This window comes from Rhopilema esculentum, chromosome 10 (genome assembly GCF_057945365.1).
Source record: "Rhopilema esculentum isolate cy_ngs chromosome 10, ASM5794536v1, whole genome shotgun sequence".
NCBI classification, from domain to species: Eukaryota; Metazoa; Cnidaria; class Scyphozoa; order Rhizostomeae; family Rhizostomatidae; genus Rhopilema; species Rhopilema esculentum.
In genome coordinates, this window is record NC_142824.1 from 12,240,753 (window position 1) to 12,264,861 (window position 24,109).

The 24,109-nt window shown below is 35.5% G+C and overlaps 1 protein-coding gene across 1 annotated transcript in view; it reads left to right on the top strand.

Annotated features, from left to right (window-relative positions):
* LOC135687156 (uncharacterized) overlaps positions 1-23,452 on the top strand; it is a 25,459-nt gene extending 2,007 nt beyond the window's left edge. Inside the window, exons 2-23 of the mRNA XM_089110462.1 lie at positions 170-272; positions 453-780; positions 1,836-1,999; positions 2,856-3,165; positions 3,664-3,836; positions 4,654-4,980; positions 6,250-6,543; positions 7,182-7,472; positions 8,348-8,641; positions 9,290-9,589; positions 10,653-10,973; positions 11,474-11,580; positions 13,384-13,609; positions 14,252-14,608; positions 14,944-15,246; positions 16,016-16,497; positions 16,871-16,965; positions 17,600-17,771; positions 20,374-20,437; positions 21,036-21,304; positions 22,079-22,226; positions 22,906-23,452. Coding sequence (XP_088966588.1) covers positions 200-272; positions 453-780; positions 1,836-1,999; positions 2,856-3,165; positions 3,664-3,836; positions 4,654-4,980; positions 6,250-6,543; positions 7,182-7,472; positions 8,348-8,641; positions 9,290-9,589; positions 10,653-10,973; positions 11,474-11,580; positions 13,384-13,609; positions 14,252-14,608; positions 14,944-15,246; positions 16,016-16,497; positions 16,871-16,965; positions 17,600-17,771; positions 20,374-20,437; positions 21,036-21,304; positions 22,079-22,226; positions 22,906-23,222 — 5,415 coding nt within the window. The 5' untranslated portion in view covers positions 170-199 and the 3' untranslated portion in view covers positions 23,223-23,452. The remainder of the gene's footprint in view (positions 1-169; positions 273-452; positions 781-1,835; positions 2,000-2,855; positions 3,166-3,663; positions 3,837-4,653; positions 4,981-6,249; positions 6,544-7,181; positions 7,473-8,347; positions 8,642-9,289; positions 9,590-10,652; positions 10,974-11,473; positions 11,581-13,383; positions 13,610-14,251; positions 14,609-14,943; positions 15,247-16,015; positions 16,498-16,870; positions 16,966-17,599; positions 17,772-20,373; positions 20,438-21,035; positions 21,305-22,078; positions 22,227-22,905) is intronic.
* The last annotated feature ends 657 nt before the right edge of the window (positions 23,453-24,109 follow it).

Consider the following 24,109-nt stretch of genomic DNA (forward strand, 5'->3'; position numbering starts at 1 on the left):
TCCGGATGGCACAGTAAAGTCTAAAACAACTTAGTTATTTCCAATACCAATTTGTTTATATGGGAGTCTGTTGTGTATAAATCGTCACTTGTTAGTCGTCCGACTTACTGCTATGAAAATTATCTTCATTTTCAGTTGACAAGTTATGACCGTTGTTTTTCTTTTTCAGAACATTAAAGGTTACCAAAAAATCAAAAAGATGGGACCATTCTCAGTATCACTCGTATTTGTTTACATTGGCTTATTGGGAAATGTCCTGTCTCTTCCGACAGGTATTTTTAAACTTGTACTGGTACTTTGCTATTCTACATTCAACTATGACTTGACTTCAAAGTTCAATTTATTAAGATGATCAATCCATTGATATTTTCATTCTCTAAAAAGATTAATTAGATGATAGGCTAGGAGCATCAAATAGTTCCAATAGATCAGTAATGATTTTTCTTTTACAGTATTCTACAAGCCAGAGCCTGGTCTTCTCCTCAATACTTGGATAAAGTCATCAGGGACACCTATAAATAATTTCAACAGTATATACGGCTATCCTGACTGTCCTACTGGCATAGTGCATATGGATAAATTTGAATGGGGAGCCGCGACAATTAACCCATATCAGCACTATCGGCTTAGGGCCTACTTTGTGTCTCCTCTGACTGGTGCACATCGTCTGATTCTTGCCTGCAAGAGGGAATGCGAAGTAGATTTTGAACTGCAGCCTGGAATCGTCGAAACCACCAAACATACAGATACCATGTCTTCAACTATAGGATGGACCTTCAGGTATGGTGTTCTTACAGACTACCGAGTCATGACAATTAGGACCTTTAGTAACGAATGAATGGAGGGTGAGAGCAATAGATAAGATAGAGTTGTTGAGGAAGAGAAGAAATGAGCGGAAAAAGAAGGGTTATATGCATATATGAATGGAATATAGTAATGCCATTGTATTGGAGGAGCTCAGCAAAGTATTTCAAAAAGGAGGAGAAGAAAATTAGATTGAAGATTCTTTTAGGTGGACGATTGAGGTGTTTTGAAATGTAGCTATGTCGTTGCTCTCTTCCAGCAATATATTCATTTCAAATCGCGAAGTAAGTAAGTCAGTGGCGATTGGCGTATGTGGTGGCGTAAGAATGTATATGGGTGGAGTATGACCTGTCGGCTTCGAGTTTCTGCCTGCCATGCCAGCTTACAAAAGGCTCAGAATTACAAAAGTCTTGGAACACGAATGCTGCCAACCTTTGTTACACAGGTTATTGTGATATCCCTCACATCCAAAATTCTGATGTAGATTTGGAGATTCGAAAATTCCCCATAGTAGCATTTTTAGAACGTGCACACATATAACTGTCATCCAAAATTGCCAACAGAAAAAAATTTGGCGTCAAATTAGGACTACAAGTTCTTAATAGCCACAAGATAGAACTGGATAGAATGGGCCTAGCCCCATCCCCCCCCTCCCCTACCAGATAGAAAGGAGAAGTTGAATCTAAGATTTTAGCTATATTACGTTGAGTTCACTCAAAAGCAGTGGTAGTTCTTTTGTAAATCAACATTGTAGATTTCTATTTTTCGCTGATTTTATTTAATGTATGTTTTCGTGGTGGCCCAAAATTCCAGTAGTGGTTTCCCTCCACAGCTAAGAGTGTTTACGAGACAAATGTAATCAAACCAAGCAAGATTGGCCGGATCTGATTGGCTAACAAATTTAACAAACAAAGCATCTGATTGGACGAAAACGGAAATCCGTGTTGCTACATCCGTCCCCCTACATCTTGATGTTATCTGCTTAACAAAAGTCTTTACTTTTTGATTTGAAATTTTTGTTTTGTCAACAGGACACTTTCCAATGAACTTTCACTGATAAAAGGATTCAGATACAAAATTGATGTCAAATACTATGATGGATCAAGTGGTCCATATTTCATGAAGCTTGGCGTCTTGCTACCAAACGGAACTGAGGTCAAGCCACTGGATACACGGTATCTTCGAAGATCAATGGGTTTGTACATACCTTTGCCATCAAAGAATAAAAATGCCATTATAGTATTCTATGGTTATTATCTAAGGAAATTACGTTTTTTACACGATCGTTTTAAAGCATTCTAAAAAAGTGACGCTAAAATTTACGAAATGATTGCCTGTATCTTGAAAGTATTTCACCAACATTTTAGTATTAAAGGTTATAAAGGATCTTATCCAAGGAAATCAAAACGGAATTTGAAAACTTTGCAAAAGGATTTAAGAACTCATTGAAAATTAGCTGTTATTTTTAGGCTATAACAATTAAACTTTAAATGAAAGATGTGATTTGACTCAAAGCTGACATAGTTATCTAGTCTATTATTTGGTTATGTACATGTCTTAATCGATTAATAAAATAAATATAGACTGAATTAAATAAAAAATTGATAGCTAAAGATAGATTATGCGATGTTATAAAGCCAAAAAAATAAATATTCTGAGCAAATTTTTATTGAGATGAGACTAACATAATTTTTGAAAATCTGTATTTTAGGCCTCCCTTAAATCTAAAAATCTCGACGTCCACAACCTATGATCGTTCTTGTATTGCATCCAGTATTAATCGATCGCATTAAAAATCAGACCATGAATGTAGAAACTCGCATTCCTTTTGTGGAGACGAAATTGCAAGTCTGTTAGAATCAAGGCAGGGCTTATTTCATGAGGATCCAACAGTGCTGAAACAATCCCCCCTCTATTATCTCTAGCTAAAACCTTGACCCTTCTCACTGAAGAATTCCTACACACATTCTGCAGGGTAACACGGCAACGTCATTTTGCATTCTCTAGAATGCTTTCAAGGTTCTATAACTATTCATTTTTCTGCTTTGTAGAATTTTACAAGTTCAACGGCTTGTTGGCAGAATTTTTTCATTCAATCACTTACCCTAGCGTGAAAACATTACAAGGTTTTGCAGATGCCAATCCAACGAAGTATCCGAATAGCCCAACGAGAGTTTACTGTCGCCCTTCTATATATGACACACAAAATCACAACCATCCTGATAACACTGGAATTTGGCACACTGGATATTTTAAAGTGGCTCAGAATGGGAGTTATGAGATGAAAACGAAGTGTAATTCATTCTGTGTTATCAACATAACGAAGGCCTATAACAATGTTCAGAGAATATTCTCAGAAACGTACGTTGTTAGATTCATCCATATTGACTAATTTTCATACTCATTTATTCATCATGCCTAGTATTTTGCTGATATATATATTTTAGAAATTTCTCTAAGTATAGAGGCATCGTTATTCGTTAAGCACAAAATATCTTTATTTTCGTAGTTTAGAACTTCCTGCTTACCTTAAATTTCCAATGCAAAGTTTGCATACTGCAAAGGCAAATCCAAACTGTGAAGTTGTTATGAACGAGGGAGATGGGTTTCCTGTTTTCTAAACCACCTTTGGTAAAAAAGTATTTTCTGCACCCTTTTGGTATGGCGGCACTAAGTATGAAAAGTTTCCGCTCCGGTGTTGATTGAGACACCTCCGATTTTGCAGGACTGAATTCATTAATAACTGCTCATGCCATTTAACTATGAAAAGGGGAAAAGCTCACTTTCTGTAGGATTTTATTCGTTTTCCCAATACTTTTTGCTGGTTATAACTCGTTGCATTAATCCATTTTTTCCCAGGAGTACAGGTTACGCCACACATTCAATTGGTGAATACGTGAAAAACGCGTACTACCCGCTTGATATTCTCCATGTTGAAGGCAGTAATCAGGATTATTTAAGAGTGGAACGGAGATTGGGTTCAGGAAGTTTTCAAAGTGATTGGACTGGCTCTTTGTCCAATCTTTTGGCAAGTAAGATTAATCTTGATTTTCAAATTTCATAGATAAATTTATGCGTTTATTTACTAGGTTGCAAAATTCTTATTAGTTAACTAATGCGTCAGCGTCAGAGAAATTTTCCGGACATTTTTTAATCGGGACAAAATTTAAAAAAGCACTTTTGTAAAATAGGCAGAAATTTAGGGGACAATGTTAGTTCTATTATCGATTTTTATCTTCACTTGACAACGGGCTATGCTCGAAATGTCGTATGACAAAATTTCCTTTTCTAATAAAATTCTACTTTAATTCCTAGTTTTATTTTATTACATTGTACAGCACACAAGCTAGTATATTTAAGAAATATATGGGACACTGAATCGAAGGCTAGATTGCCATATGACTTAATCCATCATCACTCACAGTGAGGCTGAAATTCTCAGCCATGCTTCAGAGGGTATCTTGAAAATTTTCGTAACCGATTAAAACGATTCAGAAACTATAAATTTTATCTTTATTGAAAGCCTGCAGTCTGCAAAATGAAATGTGACGTCATGTAGCAATCTAACCTATGTGATGACTAGTGTGATGTTATTATGCAATTTAGTGATGACCAGAAAATAATTAGCCTTACAAATGAAATAGACATTGACACAAACCACACCATATTTGGGAAACTGATCTACATTAACAGTAAATTCTGATGCCTGATAGGGTAGAGTTGACCGCAAGTGGCTTCAATAATTTTTATATGCTTAGAATTCTATAAATTATGCAAGTAAGATTGAATTTATTAGATATTTGCCTTTAAATGCATTTTATTGTTTATGCTGCTCTATTTTTTTGCAAGTTGACACACTTCTGTACATTCCAAGTCCGATTCTATCTGTGGAGAATTCAACAGCATTATCAGCACAGCTTCTTATTGCACCGATTGTTCCAAATGGTGATCAATGGAGCGCGTCAAGTTCCTATGAAATTCTTTACTACAAAAAGTCTGATCCGTCTTCAAAGGTTAAATTAACAATAAGTGGAACACTACCCATCAAGAAAACTGTTACTGGTTTTCAACCGTATACTGAATATACCTTCTATGCTCATTTTTACGGTTTCATAAAATCGACAATTGAACACAACATCATATCCGCAGAGAGAACTGCACGCACAGATGAAGACGGTAAGTGCTTATCAGAAAGCCTCCTTATATTTTGAATTAACATCAAATCTTCTACAGCGCAGGACTGCAGCTAGATTGGCTTTTTCATAAGTTCGCCGTGAAAAGCTATATCAAATTTTCGGGATAATACAATCATCGATGATCAAAAAAGGTAAAACTAAGGATAAGATCAACTTTTCGGAATAAACAACTATGGCAATAAAATAACAATCGTGGTAAGACATTAAAGACTGTTGTGCTAAACAAACTGTTTTGCTAAGAATGCAAATAATTTATTTCGGAATTTTACCTAACTTTTTAACCAGAGTTTATCTTTCACAACTGGTTCTTTAATTTTGCAGCTTGGCTTTTCGGGCTTTTCAAAAGATGCATTATGCCAAAAAATGAAGTTCTTTATCTTTGGACTTTGATATTAGAAAGAAGAATGTTAAATTCGTAAACTTTCCAACATTGCATGCCGTAGTTTCCCTTATTTTCTATACAACTCGTTTAAAACATCGAAAGTTTATTCAGTTTGATATTAAAAAGCTCATTTTGAATGAGTTAAAATGTTTTGAGGGATTTGGCCCTGCATAACGACTGAGGATAACCCAGAATGACTTTTGCGGTCCAATCTTTTATACGTTTTTAAACTTTTATGGTCATAAAATCTGCAATACAGGCACAAATAATAAGAACAATTTAACAGGTCTGAAAAAATTGTGGTAAATCCAAACCTGAGCTCAAAAAAGCAGTATATTTTCGTTAAAGGCATTGAGTCATGGTAAATAGGCCTTCTTTATAGGGGGTCATTTGGTTTCGGCGTGATCGCTGCTGTCTCATGTGATATTTGCATCCGTTGTTAACAACTTGCTTTTGATGGAAATTGTTTTGTCAATCAGTACGAGGTGAGTTCATGTGACCAGTTCCAGATCAACCAATAGCATCGCAGTCGTGAAAACCATGACTCAGCGGATTTTAGAACTTAGGGTATACCCAATACATTTTATCATGACTCAATGCCTTTAAGTATAATTTCATACCCTGGGCAAAGAGTTGATCAGTAAAATAGTATCCTGGGTGCCAACGCCCGAGAAATCAGGAGAAGAATATTGATGAGAAAAACACTTTACCTCTTCAAATTTCCCAATTGTTTAGGCTTTGGTACCCAATCAAGTTATTTCCGAAACATGGCCGTAAGTTGAATATGTTAATATGGTCTATACCTAAGTGATCAGTAGAATGTAAGATAAGAGAAGATTTTTCTAATGTTTCTGTTACATTTTCTAGTACCTGGAGACTACCCACCTAGTCTTTCAGCTACAACAGCATCGTCAACTGCCATTCAATTGTCCTGGATGCCTCTCTCTTCCGATGCAAAAAGAAACGGAATTATAACTGGCTACACAGTTAAGTTCAAGATAAATGGGACCTCCACTTGGCTGTTTGATACAGGCACCTCTCGATACAGAACAATCAATTCATTAAAGAAATATACACTTTACGAATTTAGCGTTGCCGCTAAAACTTCCAAAGGTGCTGGTTTATATAGTCCAGCAGTTGAGAGAAGAACGGCTGAAGATGGTAAGTTTCACGAAAATTAAACAAATTTGTATTTCAAGTTCTGTACCGTCAAAAAATTGTTCAAATTTTTATTTATTGATTTTGCTGTCTCTTCAAGTCAACAATGCAGCTTCGCATTTCTAGACAAAAATTCAGTATGCTTAAGCATTTTCAATAAATGCTGCATAAAATGGCAAAAAGCAGATCAGAACAGATCTGAACAGATCAGAACAGAACAGAACAGAACCTTGAGCCTTGAACCTTGAACCTTGAACCTTGAACCTTGAACCTGAAACTAGAAATTGGAAACTGGAAATTGGAAACAAGAGACTGGAAACTGTAAATTGGAAACAAGAAACTGGAAACTGGAAACCGGAAACTGGAAAATGGAAATTGGAAACTGGAAACTGGAAATTGGAAACTTGAAACTGGAAATTGGAAATTTGAAACTGAAAACTTGAAATATTCTATGCATGTTTCTTTAACAGAGTTTTCATGTATAGCTCTAGCCTACTTTCCATACTGGTCATTGCGAGTTCAGATTGTGAGAAGCGATCACTTTCCAGTTGCTAAGATTTACATGTACATAAATCTGCATTCTATGTTGTTATCATTATTTCATTTAATATTCGTTTGTTCACTTATAAACCCTTTTTTAGTTCCAAGCTCTGCTCCGGACAATATCATAGGATACAACACCAGCTCAACAAGCTTAAAAGTTCAATGGGGTGAAGTCCCTCAAGATCATCGCAACGGAATCATCACCGGCTACAAATTCCAGATTAGGAAATCTTCCGGGAGTTGGCAAAGCCCGGTCTCGATCACAGATAAATTCTATGAAAAAACCGGCTTGGCCTATTGGACATTGTATGATGTTAGAGTATCGGCCGAAACGTCGATTGGAGAAGGTGCAAAAAGTGAGATCATCGAAGTCAGGACAGATGAAGACAGTAAGCTTTCTTTTTTATTCAGTATGCCAGTCTTTCGTCGTTTTATACTTCATAGAAGACATTTCAAATTCTAGTGGTACAGTAATGACGTCATAAAAATGAGTTTTTTAAATTTGCTGTTTGGAAGTAAGTAATTTGAAGGAGCACCATAGAATTTATCTAAATGTTACGTACAGGATAATTTGATCAATAGAAAGCTATAGGGTACATACAAATCTGTTTCAATTAGTGAATGTCACAGTTGAGCGAATCTCCTGAAAGTGAAACATAGGAAGACGCACAATGTACACACATTTTAAACAACCTTTAAGGAAACTAATTTTTGCGGATATGCTTCTTAAATCTGCGAAATTCATTTTACTCAGATCCGTATAAAACACATTTTTCACTTAACTTAGTTTCGCGGATAGGGCAAAAAAAAAAGGATGTAATAGAAATGTGTAACGACATAACAACAGCTTAGTGTTCACAACATTTGAATTTCGCTCGAAATATTTACAATCTAGTATTCATTTTTGAACGGTGGTACAACCACCAAAAGTCCTAAATGAAGCTTTAATCTGAGAGAAAACGTAAAATTGGTTCCAAAAAGCGAAAGTCCCATATGAAATTTGTTAAGTAAGTTCAAGACAGGATTGACATGTTACCCCATTTAGCAGAATTATCACATATTTGGGGTTCCGCATTATCGAAAGTACACTGTATATCAATATAATATATTTTGGCATGATTAGAACTACTTTGGCTGACTTTGGGACTATCTAGTATCTTTGTAAATATCTGGAAATGGGCAATACTTTAAATGGATTCTTTCTTCAATAAGTCTTGATATTCAACTTTTGCTTCTATTTAACAGTTGATATGTTTCATCATAGAACCAGGTGGGCCTCCAAAAAATGTAATTGCAACAGCTATGTCGTCCTCCTCAATCAAGGTTCAATGGACAGACATTGACTCTGATCTACGTAACGGCATTATCGTATTATATGTTGTGCAGTATCAGCGAAAGGACAAACTTGACAGTCTGCAGACAACTAACACAACAGACAAGTTTGTATTGCTCACGGGGCTTGCTAAATACATAGAGTATGACATGAGTGTGGCAGGTGTCACTGGAAAAGGAGTTGGAATATTTTCAGCCACAGTAACAGAAAGAACAATCGGAGACGGTAGGTATTGTTCAAGCTATTGTTCTTTGTGGGCAACTTTATGTAGCTGTGAAATATAAAGTCCAATAATTAAAGCAGTGACGTAAGTTGACCTTATGGACAAGAATAGATCCTGTCCCTAATTTTTGGGTTGAATGGTCATTGAAATTAAAAATTTACCGACAAATGAAGTAATATTTTCCCTATTTTATCCATCCTTTTGCGATTTTACCTACTTGGGACGATTTTGCTGAAAACGTTTTAGACCAACTGATGAGAAATTAAGGGTTCCCCTCCCTTTCTTCATCCCCTACATCTCCTGTTTGATACACTCTGGGTGTTAAAGTAGGCTTATTCGTTTCAAATTTCTATTCAATGAAAAGCAGCTCTGCCGTTATACATAGAAAATTTGGCACTGGAAAAGTATGCAACTAATATTTATTGCTCAGGGGAACTGAAGCCAGTTAGAAAATTGGAAAGAACATGCATGCTGGCTGGCGCTCAGCTTGCTGCAAAGGAAAACACGAGACAAGAAAATGAAAAATATAAGAATCTCACACCACTCGTTAAGGATCATTCTTTATGCGCAATTTATCAGTTATATGTTTCTATTTATAAATTTATTATGTCTTAAAAGTTTGACCATTTAATATTTTTTATGCCGAGCAGTGCCTACAGAGCCGCCAACTTCATTGGGTGGTGGGTATCTTAGTGCGACTATCATATACGTCACATGGGATGTCATTCCAGTACATGGTCGAAATGGTATAATTGGCCAATACAAAATATTATACAGGAAGAAGGATTCCGATTCGGAATGGCTATCCGAAACTGTCATGTCTTCTAACACTAGAATTGAAATCAAGGGTCTGGCATACTATACTTACTACGCTGTGAAAGTTGCTGGTGTCACTGACCATGGCATAGGAACTTTCAGTTCTGCAGTCTATATTAGAACAGATGCATACGGTAATTGTATTTTATATTAAAAAGTATAAAGTTTGCTTCATCTAATCTATATAATATTCTATTATTGGTATATGTAAAATGGATTAAAACACTTCAACTTAAAAAAGGCTGTTGTAAATTTGAGTCAAGTTAAATAAAATAAAACCAGAATAAGCAGCAGATCTTTGGACAGGGATACTTGGACCATAAAACCTCACAGCAACGCTGCTGCAGAGGGGAAAAGCGAATCTGAAAAGAACCCAGACCAATTTAGTTTTATAAAAACGTTCCTTAGGCACGAGTATCTGGTAACATTGTCTATTAGAATCTTAACTTGGAGAAGCGAATCACAACTCACAATAAGAATTCGAAAAAGTTAATGCAGGAAATAAATGAATTCTACAATTCGGAAAATCCATCTTTTATGTGGAATATCTTCCGAGAAAAGATGTAGCCAAAACCTAAGAACAAAAAATCTTCTACAGTTACCGAACACCAACACATTGTCATATGGGAATGATTCATCATCCTTCAGGGGTGCCATCTTTTGGAACACTTTGTCTGGCTCGATAAATAGCCTGGCAACAAGTTTTAGCTTTATGGAGTCAAACAAAGAGTGGAAAGGTTATAATTGCTCATGCAAAATTTGTAGATACATGGAAATTTTTCCAAAATTAAATGTTTTTATTTATCTAGTCATTGTAATTAATTTAACTTGTGTAAATAGTTGATCTTCATTAGTTCAAACGAAAACTAATTTTTCACCAACTGTCAATAATGTTATGAAAACTTTCAGTTTCAATTAAATTAATAAACCAAAATTACAAACCTCTCTTTTACATAGTTAGTTTGTAACTGGCTAGCCTGTGTTTACAAGATAAGACTGTAAAAAATGTAAGTTCAAAAGGGAAAGCTGAAGAAAAAATAATCAAATTAAAAAGGATGTAATTCTTGGTTTGTCCTTGGTTTATTTTTGCAAAAAAATATAATGATAATTGACTAGGGGTCATTTTGCAGGTTATCAAGTTTAGTTCCCGACTAGCAGTAAAAAAGAAGCTTTAATGTATTGACACTTTTTTCCTAGGGCCAACAAAGCCACCTACTAAACTGAATGGTACCTTTGTAAATCATACGAGTGTAGAAATATTTTGGTCGAGAGTGCCTGCTGACTATCGACATGGTATCATTACTGGTTACAAGCTAACCTACTCCGATTCGACAATCAAATCTGCGCCATGGATTAACCGTACTGTTCCAAATCATAATGGCTCTGAGGATGCTGTATTCAACATTACAATATCAGGATTGAAAATTTACACTCCCTATATTTTCAAGGTTTTGGCTTACACTTACCGAGGAGAGGGACCTTTCTCAGAAAACATAACAGTCTGGACTGACGACTATGGTATGAGCATTCCTGAATTACTGCATTACATCATGTTATATTTAATTATATCATATTTTATTGCATTTGTGATATCAATATGATACGATATGATATGATATGATATGATATATGATATGATATGATATGATATGATATGATATGATATGATATGATATGATATGATATGATATGATATGATATGATATGATATGATATGATATGATATGATATGATATGATATGATATGATATGATATGATATGATATGATATGATATGATATGATATGATATGATATGATATGATATGATATGATATGATATGATATGATATGATATGATATGATATGATATGATATGATATGATATGATATGATATGATATGATATGATATGATATGATATGATATGATATGATATGATATGATATGATATGATATGATATGATATGATATGATATGATATGATATGATTTGATATGATATGATATGATATGATATTGTAGGACCTTATTTCTTGCAGAGCCTGATGAAATCCCGAAAAATATATCAAAAGGTAACAAAACATCTACAGAATTGAGTTTTAGTTGGGTTCCAATGGATGAAATAAATGGACAAGCTAATGGAAAGGTAAAAATCCTCCAAATAGAGGCTTAAACGTACAATAATGTATTTACACAAGTTTTAACAGAGAGACTAGATTGCCGTTTATCACCAAGTGAGACTTGTCAGACTGTAGTAAATCACCAAGACCTAGGATTTTGAAAACTTCGTTTCATTAGTTTTGAAATCAGTAGATAGACCAAGGCCACGATACGTTTGACACCAAAATTGCCATAATTTGACCAGCAAAAGTGCGTTTAATCAGAATTTGAAATTAGGTAGTACTTTCGAAAACCAAGGCCAGTTTGTGACGTCACAGTGATGAGTCTGGTCGCCAGCCATCAGGAAACTATGGTTGTACAGAATAGGTTTTAGAATTGTGCAAATTGTGATACAAGCACCAAAATTTTAGAAAACACCAAGTTTGATACGCTGAAAAAGATGTGATACACACCCAAATCATATCTTTCCCATAAGATCTATTTTTAGACTGGGTACTCCGGTCAAGACCCCCAATTGTACCTTTGGTCATAAACGGGGAACGCTAGACCAAAGAAAGTTGAAATTCACAATAAAAAGACAGTTTAACTAAACAAAAAATATGTGATATAGAACCGATTCATAATTTGCCCCTAAATTCTATTTTTAGACTGGGGTACTCTGGTCCAGAGCCCCAAATTGTACAATTGGCCATAAACAGAGAATCCTAGTTCATAGAAAGTTGAAATTCACAATATAAAGGTAGTTTAACAAGCCGAAAAAGATGTAAAATAAACCCAATTCATATGATGCCCCTAAATTCTATTTTTAGACTGGGGTACTCTGGTCCAGACCCCTGGCCAAAAACGGAGAATGCCAGGTCATAGAAACTTGGAATTCTCAATATAAAGGCAGTCTGACATGCAAAAAACGATTGGATATAGAACCAAATCATACCTTGGCCCTAAATTCTATTTTTAGACTGGGGTACTCTGATACAGACCCCTATTTCTACCAATGGCCATAAACGGAGAACGGAAATTCTCAATATAATGGCAGTTTGATACGCTGACAAAGATGTGATATAGTTCCTTTTCATATCTCGGACTCTAAAAATAGAACAAGGGGGCAATTTTCAGTCGGGGTCCATATCCTATCTTTTTAAGCGTGTCAAACTGCCCCTTATGCAAAGTTTCATGCTATTCTACCGAAGTGAGACTGATATACGATTTTACCGTCAATAAAGGGCAAAGTACCCCAGTCTGAAATTAGAACAAGGGGGCAATCTTCAGTTGGGGTCCATATCCTATCTTTTTCAGCGTATCAAGCTGCCCATAATTGCAAGTTTCGTGCTAGTATCACAATTTGCACAATTTGACCTAATAACTGACTTAACAGGCCTGACTAAATGGTTTCGCCTCTACTCTTCACTGTGACGTCACAGCGGGAAATAAAATTTCGCAATGCAACTGCAGAATATGCATACTTTGACACTCAATTTAAAAAGAACCATTTAACTTATCGAAATTTTGTTTTTTTATATAAGGACAAGTGCGAAGGATTCTATAGATTTCTTTTAAAATATTGGAAAAGTAAATTTCGCCCATAGGCACTTTAAGAAGAAAAAGATGTCTAGAAGAAGGCGATCGATGACAAAAACGCATGAAGAAAATTTGTTTGGACACTTTTAAAAATTTTTAGAGAATGTGTGAACAAATGCTTATTTATGTATCATATTGATGGTATTAGTAATTTCTTAAAATTCATGATTTTCTGAAAATTATATTTAGGCAACTTGGTTAACTTTAATGTGTTTATAAACCATAATTATAAACACACATGATTTTCTAGATAACTGGTTACAGAATACGGTATCATGTGGTTGACTGCCACGCGGATAGGCCGGCCGGGTGCAACGAGAGTGAAGTCTTTACATTGATAACAGATGGTGCTGAGCCACGCATATCAATAGCAGGATTGCGCAAGTTTACAAACTACAGTATAACCATACAGGCAGTAAATAGGAAAGGATCTGGGAACTTTTCGCAACCAATTTACGTCATGACAGCAGAAGATAGTGAGTTTTAAATTAGAGTTTTCACCAAAGGCCTGAAATCTGAGCCTCTTCTTTTGAAATCAGGGACTAAACATTGATTCTTATTATCACACAACATCATCGCTTTGCCTCTATTGTTATCGGTCAATTCTTGTTATTTAGGAGAAGATGACACTGAAGTAAAGATTTTTCAGCCCGGTGGTGAAAAATCCCATCTAATTAGGCCCTTAGAAAGCAGTCTCTTCAGGGCAAGATATCTTTGAGAGTTTTGTTAATACAGTATAGATCGTGTGCTCAAATATGAATTATAATGACTGGTTGAGTTTTTCTACTCTTCAAATGCCCCTTTTTGCACTCATTTTGATCCGCTAAAAATTGACTTATTTGAAAATGCTTTTTAAAAGAAATGCGAATGGATTAAAAAGAAATCGGCAGATAAATTTGTTTTGAATCCTAAACACTTAGAGGGTTTTACTGCATCGCTTTTATGCTGTAGAGCAATGTAAAAGCCTTTCGTTTTAATTGAATGCAAGGGAAGAGAGAACATAAGTATGAACTTGGAATTGAAAACAGAACACATTTAAAACCGATTAGTGTGAAAGTTGCCTTAAAATAGAGAAGAAGTAGAATTGTATTTAAGGTTTTGTCATTTTCAATTTAAAGAGCCAGATGCTCCTCCGCAAACGATAGAGACATGGCCAGAAAAAAGTGACAAAATCGCTGTTTACTGGAGTCCAATACCAGAATCTTTAAGAAACGGCGTCATCACAGGATATCGAATTTTCTACAAGCATCTAGACGTCCCCCTTCGCAAAGCTGGAAGAAGTCCGAGATCCATCAACCCATTGGCAGTGTATGGTGCTCTTCCGGGAGAAAAAATGAAGGAAGTCAATTCTTCGACATTTCAAACAGAAATTGAGAATTTAAAAGAGTACAGTTGGTATCAGATCCGGGTTGGGGCAGTGACGTCAGAAGGTCTTGGAGTAACATTCTCGATCAATGGAACCTGCAAACAAGGAGGTAAAAACTTGCTGGTTTGCCAAATGACTTAAAAATCATAAATTTATCATTCCCCAGCTTTGAAATCTCAAACTTCACTAGTTTTTTTTGTATCCAAGAGAGGATCCTTTCGTCATGGTGGATTAAAATAATTCTGTCGCAAATTTTATCAGAAAGTTATACTACTTTGCCTATGAGAGGTATCACACAGGCAAAAATTGATAGAAATGAAATTCAATTGCCAAATCTCGTTTCTCTATAATGACAGATTACAAGTATTACGAGGATAAGGATTCTCTGCTAAGAAAGGATGTATAAAATCTAAATCTCGTTCTAAATGAACGATTGTTTTGTAGCTCCTATCGAAGCACCTGACTTCCAAATATTCGACAATTACGGATTTCATGAAATTTCCCTTAAATGGGGAAATATAAGCCATGCTGCAGCAAGAGGAGAAGTACTGGGTCACCGGATCTCTTACTGGTCTATAGAGCAAAATGATGTGCCTGTATTCCAGGGGAAGATTTCACAGATCGATGTCCTGGAACCAAATCGAAGCTTGGAAATAAAAGGTCTCGTGCCATATACAACCTACGGTGTGATTATTTCTGCATTCACAGAAGGAGGTATTGGAGTGCCATCAGAACACAAAAAAGGAGGTTGGGGCCTTGTAGCTTTGTTTTGAATTTTTTTCTGCTTTTTAAGTAGATATGTTGACATATGTCATTCGGTTAGTGAGCAATCATAATTCACACCCGTTTGTTAGTCCATTGCTTGCTTCAAATTTGGTATTATCTTCGCGTATGCATATAAGAGTGTGACTAACAAAATACACATGGACTTATAAACATTTAGAATTATTGCAATGATATCATTAGTTCTAAAATTTGGCATCACATAAAAACTTTTGACAACATAGAATAAAAAGCACCATAAAATAGCTTCTTATATGGAAATCAGACAAGTATGTTCATAATTGGATGTGGTAGGACAATGAAAGATTGCGTTCATTTCATAGTTTACTAACATATTATTGCTATTTTGGCTTGGCTCATAAAGTAATAAAAGGAAGCACAATTACAGGGAATTGATAGGGAAAGATCCATAGCTCATGTGGCCATATCGCAGCCAATCTCAAAAACAGTTAGAACATTTAGAGGTTTATCGTGATACTATCAGGCTTTTTGATCAAAAAAAAAACTTCTAAAGATATATTTAAATATTTAACTTAATATATAGATATATTAGATATATTTTAGATATATATATTGATATATATTAGATATATATATTAGATATATTAGATATATTAGAACTAAAGATATATTTAAATATTTAAATATTTAAGATATATTTTGATGACTTCGTCACTTCAGAACTCTATACGTTATACACCAATTATAAGCGGGTTCTACAATTTGTATCTAGAGACCTGCCGGTGCCCGAAGGTTTTCAAATCAGCATGGATCAAGCTTGCACCTATTGTTCAAAGCAACACAACAATTGCAGGGATTATTCCGAAATACGTCGACGAAGCTGTTCAAGAGTGCTGTGGCAACTGCACGTTCGGGCAGGGACCGAGCAGCGTTGATTGGGTGCACGATGCATTTAACAACACTGCGATGAAGCAAAAGAAAAGTTATCTACTTGACGCCACTTTGAGTGACACGCACATAACTCTCCCAGTGTTCAAAGAGAGTGAAGAGGCGGCGGAAAGTGGTTCCACTCTTTATGACTATATCAAATTTCTTCCTTCGTCTGGCATGGTCTTTTTCAAGCGCAAGCCATCGAAAATAGAAATCGGAAATGAAGGAGCGTTAAAAGTGGTTGATTCGCTGCTTAGTCTATACACAGTGCTGGTTATAATGGTCCTGTTTATGATTGTCGCTGGATTTGTTTTCTGGTTTCTGGTAAGTTCGTAAAATTCATCAGTGTATTTTGTAGTAAATTCAAAAACTCATCCAACACACACGGTATTGCAAAGACAGAAATGGTTGGTATAGCTACAGTTCCAGTTTATAGGGAGGATAATTCATTCAATATACTGAGAAAAACCTAATTTTTTCTACTAAAGATAGACGGAATTCTACCCTTGAACCCAGAGCCGCAAAAATTGACGGAAGCAAAAAAGATAATTTTCTGCTGTTAATTTTTGCGGCTCTGGTACCCAAGGTAGCGGGATCCCTACCCAGTAAGCGATCTTCGAGTTTTTTGCTGAAACCTCAGCTAGAAATTCACCTTTTTATGTTGTCTTTCCCAAGTTTTGAAGTTTTTGCCTATCAGGAAAGAGGTGATAACGCAGACGAATTCCCAGATGACTTCTTTCGTGGCACCGGAAGTGGTATTTGGCTTGCCTTCATCACCATGACGACCGCAGGGTGAGTAGAAAGATTTCTGTTCGGACATACTTTGGTTGGTTCATGAAATTTTAATTCTAAGATTTTTCCTCACCTTTGATGAAGTGCAAATGAGAATATAATATTACTATTTGAAACAAGATTAATAAAAGATAGGCAAAATAGGACAATAGGCTTGAGTAGATCTGTTAGCTGGACATTTAGATTCCTCTATAAATGTGTACTTTTTTATGTGAATATTCGAGGTAATTTATGGGAAAATTAATAATATAAAGATTATCTTTGCGGAAATATGACAGACCTGGGACTCCAAGCCACGAATGAAGTATACGACGTTAAAATACTCTACGCACAATAATGGTAGACTTAGCCAGTGGCGGAGCCACGGCGGGGGGGGGGAGTAGAGTTGGTCCTTGAGATTCTTGCAAAACTGATAAGAAAACTTGGGGGGGGGGAATGTACGTTATTTAGATCGTCACATTTAAATGACATTTCTCGGGAGACAAGAGGTGTTTCCTCTGGAAGAAAATGTTCCAAACAGGGGAGAAGGGCGTGGTCTAAAAAAGCGTGGTCCCTGACACAACTTTTGCCCCAAACTCATCCCAGGCTGGAGCCGCCACTGGACTTAGCTAAAAATTGTCATCGTTTTTCATAGATACGGCGACATTGCTCCCAAGACAATTTTAGGAAGATTATTTGCGGTTGTTTGGACGCTGGCTGGGATCATAATCACAAGCTTAATCGTAGGGCAGATTATCAACTCGCTCTCTACAAGTACAATCACTATGCCATCGTCAAGTGCATCCGCAGGGTCGAAGAGCGAAAAGGTCGGTGCTATTCATTTCACGTAATACGACTGCTACTTGAAACTTTGCACTAGCTATCATTTTCTATGAAACACAATGCTTAGGTTTTAAGCCCTGTTGAATTTTTGCATCTAACGAAAACTGTTTTTGAAAAAAATTCATTGTTCTCGAAGATGTGTTTTAGCTAATAATAGTCAATTAAGCGAGTTGCTGCTTTTGAGAAGCAGTGTCAAAGTCTTTCAGCAGCAATTAGTTGCTTTCTTATCCTACCTGCATTCACAACCATAGGTTCCCTAAGCTCGGCCTTGAATAAATACTAGCCTAGGATTATAGCCTAGAGACCTGATAACATTTGAGCACAAGAAGTTTCTGTCACATTCTGTGATCACATAAAATATGTGATGCAAATGTGACCTGAATATGATCGTGTAAACCGGCCTTAACTCTGTTGAGATCTGACAACTGTTGTGAACTTCATCAATAGATTACCGAAGTGATGACGTCATAAAAATCTATTTTTAGAATTTCTGAATTCTGATCCCGGAACTTAAAAGAGCATCATGAAATACCTCTAAGTATGCAAATTTAGTCGAAGGCATCACGAATTGGCTTAGATATGGCCACATAAGGACAAGCTCTTGCCTCATCAAACCTCTGTAATTTGGTCTTGGTTCATAACTTTATGAACCAGGCCAGAAAATCTTTCATTTGCCATATCTCGTCCAGTTTGGAACATATCCAACTAATTTTACCTAATAAAATATATTTTATGCCGTTCTTTCAGATTATGTGGCGAAATTTTAGAAATTCTAAAAATAGACTTTTTGGTGACGTCACACTTCGGTACTCTATGTCAAGTTGAAGTCAAAACAAATTTTTAAATGGAATTTTCTTGAGTGTGCAGTTTACTGAGAATGAATGCAAACTGCATGTCAAATGTAGTGTTGCAATATACAGTGATGTTCAATGTCAAGACTGTTTCAAGTGTCAACTCGGAAAATTAAAACTGCAAATTATAAAAGTTTCTTAGCTTTTTTCAATTTGGGTAGGGTTGTTTCTTAACTTTCGAAAAATTGTGCCTACGGTTTCTTATAACCTGTTTCTTATTAAAAAAAATGAATGTAGCTACAACTCTGAATTTAAGATTTAATGCGATCATCTGGCAATTGTTAAACTAATCTCTCTGCTTGTGTTATTATATTTGGTTGTTATGTCTCTGGAGATTTCGGGAACCAGATACCTGCTGGAAATTATATTGACCTTCTTGTTGAATATGATTTATTAAATGACCTGGTCGACAACTGGTTTGAAAATGAATACCAAAAACGTTGATGTATATTGTGTCACTGTTTTTATAAAGCCACCACGAATACTGTTGACAATAACAGCACGAAAATTCTTTAAAATTTAATTAGAAACGATTCAGAAGCCACTGGTGCTTCTGTTTTTAAATATTTAGTAAATCGTCATGGTTATAGAAAGGACCAATCATCAAATCACCTACTGAATGCCAAAAAAATACCAGTTATTGAACAATTAAGTAAATTTGCACACTAATTATGCACCCTAATTGGATTTTCGTAGGCCTGTTGGTTACCATATGCAGGGTCATAAGCTACCAAACAAAATTATCTAGGCAACTTCAAATATTGTTTTGTCAAAACGCGTTCTCTAAAGGTTTTCTAAAATCATTCCAGCGTTCTATGAAAGTTCAAAATACCAGTTAGGAGAAGCAATGTTGCTCGAGCAAGGCTATTGTTTAGTCAGAAATATTACTAAGAAATATTATATTGGCAAGAAATTACATAATATAAAATATACAAAAAATATTGACAAGCATCCTATTAATTTTATTTAATTCATTTACTGATGATGTGTGACTTGCAACTTATTATGACAGTGCTTAATTGTGAAAGGTAGTATAATAGATAATCCCACTTAGAATAGTTCCCAATTTGGCTTTTCAAGCTTTACAAGATAACCATTCAAACGCGTCTTTCTTCGTCTCACGTGACTTTCGATCCACATCATATCCAATGTTGATACTTTGAAGAGTGTCAGACGAAAAGTGCTTTGGTATGCTATGTTTCCTGTATTTCGTGCAATCATAAGTTTTGCGGTACCAAAAACTTATTTGGCTACTTGATAGGCCACGATACTAAGGGTTATCATGCTTATTATTCATTCATAAGATTTGTTCACGTATGGGAAGCTGAACCAAACCTTAAACGAGTAGAAGCGATATCTCTAGCAAACGCTAAAATTTTATGATATTTCAGTTAAATGGAACCTTATAATGAACAAAATGCAGTGCATGTTCTAGACTCATTTGAGCATCCTATGAAGATCTCTCTGGCCAAACAAACATTGCTTCGAAGGAGGATACAGGGATATATGCCCTGTATGCTGCCATAAAGGCCCCGTTAACCTTTTACTGTTTAGATATTTCAGATTCTCGTCCTTCCTAGCCTTGTGAATGCAAACATTATTCAATAGAATCACGATTATTTCCTGCATATCAGATATTTTTTTCCTGACGGTTAAACAAACATTTTATTGAAGTAAAAGTCCCCGATGCATTTTTTAATACATGGATATTGATTTGTCAATCATTTTGCCTTAGGTAATGGCATCGAACGAAACACTTATGATATCCATCACAAAACTGAGAAAGAAAACTGTTTCTGGTAAGTGATAGGTATTATGTTGTTATCAACACTAGAACTTGTTTGTCTTATTTTGTCTTTTCAAAGTTTACTGCAGTACTGGCGCAATTTAGGCTTTAACAAAATGAAATTAAACATGAGAAAATATAGGAATTGGCACTGATTAAGGCAACATCCCTCTGCTCCAAAATCACCGAGCCTTTTTCTCCAAACATCATGGGCGAGACCTTTTATTCAAGGAGATCTATTAGAAAGGCTTATATAGATCAGTTTGAGAATTATTAAAAGGTCTTTTTGCAAAAATAAACACAGATTGAATGGGAATAGATGCTGTAAAGAGAAATGTGCGTTTGTTTATTCTGCCATCAGGCCGCTTAGAGCCATACCTTTATTTCCTATTTAGAAACATAAGCGCTATCTCGCAGCATGAAAAATATGCTTCCCTTGAATCAGAATAGCAAATCTGAGTTGCTTTTCTATCAAGAACGACAGAGGCAAAGGGTGGTTATATCCCTCAATCCATAAATATATCTCTTAACCGTTTCTACGACAATGTTTTTTTATTTTATTGTCCTTAACTCCTGAAACATTGCTAACATATGCTTCTCGACCATTTTAGGAAACACCGCTGATCCGGAGGTAGTCAAAAGTTCCCTGCTGTCAAATGCAGTGACAAAAGTGATGATCGAGGCATTTGAAGCTGGAACTATGAAAGAGCAACTGAAGCATCCTGACATAATGTTTGACAAACTGGTTTCAGTTGATGCCTCGTACGGAGTCGTTCTTGCTGCCGAGGCGCGAAGATTAAAGTCTTGTATGAATCGATACGTAAAAGAAAATTCACCAAAGATCTTCAAAGAACTTGCAAAACATACAGTTTCATTTAAGGTAGAATTTTTACCTGTTTCAATATTTCTTCGGCCTTTTCAATGCAAAGAGATACATTTCTTCTGTTGCTTAAACATTTCTTTCTAAATTTCTGACTTTTAAGCAGACTGAAATCTGTTTCGTACCCATAATTATGTTTCATCTTTCTAAACCGTTGATTTTCGACATATTGAAATGCTTCAAATTTGAATTTTCACAAAGAAAGGAGAGGTATCGATTAACTCTAAGTTTTGCAAGGATACACTAGCAGCAAAACCTTCACTAAGCAAATAGAATATAGTTAGCTTCGTAGATAAAATATTTGATAACAGTTTTTCTGGCTGTGAAAGGCGATCGTTCCAACATGACACTATTTAAAATAATTTCACAGCTGTTGTGAGTTTTCACTAAGAGCAGAACATTTTCTATCTGAAGCATAACAGCCATATGAAAATTTAATGAAGGACCATTTTTACATGCTAACTAGGGGGCAATTGCCCCACCAGCCCCGGTGATTTTCAGTTGTTTTGAAAATAAGCTATTGTTTCCCTCTTTATATAAACAATGTTCCCCCCTTTACATTCCCCCCGCAAATAATTTCTCTTCAAAAAGACTATGTTTTTGTGCACCTTTCTTCCAATTCTTACAGTTTGTTTAATTCTTTGGGAAATGTCTTAAAATCTGAAAATATATTACTAAGTTACTCAAGATTCTATGAATAATCAAAAGTAGTTTTTTTAATTTATGTAGCTTTGTTTTTGTCGCTGGTTTTGTAATGTAATTTTTTTAATGTAGTCTGAAGATGTCAGTGAGGAACAAAGTATTCCGGTGATATTGTCGAAAGATGCGGATATTACGTCAATGCTAGTAAAGTATGGTGGAATCTTGTTGTTTCTTCTAGTCGTTCTTGGTTTGATCTATGATGCAGTTAGATATGTAAGAGGTAAGACATTCACATTATTTAGTTATATTTATTGATTACACTCTGTCATTCAATATTAAATGTTCAATTAGTTGCTGATTTTTTATCGAAAATCCTTTTCTAATATAACATTTCATGATCTGATCTAACGCAACATTTTATATGGAAAATCTTATTACGAATATTAATGATGATCGCGTTTAGCGTGAAACCTGGAGTAGCAGCTTAGAACCGTCTGGTTCATCGAAAACATGCAAATCTCCGCCAATTGGGGTCGGGTAGAGGAGGTTGGGGCATGCTGTCACAGGGGGGTGTTTTCACAGCCTTGTGAAAATTTATTGAATGATGGCAGACCGAGAAACAGTAATTTCTATCATAGTTGTATCAGATATTTATACTGGTTTGATATAGATTCTATGTCAAATTCCAGGTTTTTTATTTGTGCTTTTCGCCAAAACTTCACGGTTTTATGCTGGTTTTTTCTTTAGCAAAATGATCAAAACATTTATTTCTAATAAAGTATGGAATTACCACCGACTGTTAATCTAGGTAAGCGTCGTGCAGAAGCAAGGGAATTTTTAAAAATTCATTTTTCAGAAAGATATATATCTTACTTTATCAAGAATAAGGTGCAGCCTTTGAAAATAGGCTTGAGTGTCATCTTTTTAGCAACTACTCTGAGCAAGGTTCTATTCTATAGGGCGGACTAAAGTTGCTACGCAGCCAATGCCGGTTGAGGAATTGTTTCATCAAGCAGACAAACTGATCAATGATATGGTGGAAAATCTCTCAAAGCAGGCAGAACTTTTTGACAAAAAACATACAAAGGAAAGATGGCGTCTTGTGCGAATGGATGTGAAGGACCTGAAGGCAATCATGCCGAACCTAACGATTTTTCATGAAGACTTGAGAGAAGACCTTGGACAAAATAACCCATATATTGTTTATCAGGAAAAGACCAATTATGACTCTGATGAGAGTACAGTGGATATGCCTATTGACTATAAAATATCTTAACTCACTAAATATGCAGTAACCTAAATTTCAATTGATTGAAATTGTTGTCATATGTACAAAAAACATAAAATACTTTAAAAAATAAAATATATAACATATAATTGTTACTTAAAATTATTATAAATATTATAAACTGCATAAATGCTGTTTTTACAATAAAAATCAAGTTTTTAAGCTAAATTTTGCTGAGGCAAATGCTTTGTAGCTAGTTCAAAACCAAAACGTTAACTGAAAAATAAGCAACAATAAGAAAAAGATGGTTTTTTGAACCTTATACTAAAACATAACAATACATACTACAAGCTACACTGCTAGCAAATACTCTTTTGAACGATACGAGGAAGCCCCCAATCCCAACCCCCACCACCCCCCGAGGAATAGAGCAAAACAAGAAAGATGTTACCATCAAATCCGGGGCTTTCGAGAACTTCTATTATTTCCACACTAGGTTGTGTATTTTTTTTTGCAATAATGTAAATTTCTTTCGTATGACTCCCAGAAGCATCTTCTGGTAGTATATATTATTTGAGAACTGAATCTATACTCGAGGAATTAGCTGTAAAACCAAATTAAATCAATGATTTGACACTCTTAGCAGGCCCTTAGTTACTGATTTTTTCTCTGTTTCACGCGCTCTTACAAAGACACAATAACGGGTCTTCTCGACCCGCCAGTATCTTTCTATATGTGGCAACAATGCAAGGCCTCTGACGAAGGGGGGAGGAGGTGGAGACCATGTCTTCCATTTTTCTACAATGTAGTATGCCTTTTGCAAATTCTGTTGTTATGGGTCTTTAATTTGACCTTGATGGCCATCTTTGCCTACTTTGATTGGAGCTCTTGCAATGTCAATTCAACTGAAGGTGTTGCAGGTGTTTGGTCAAATT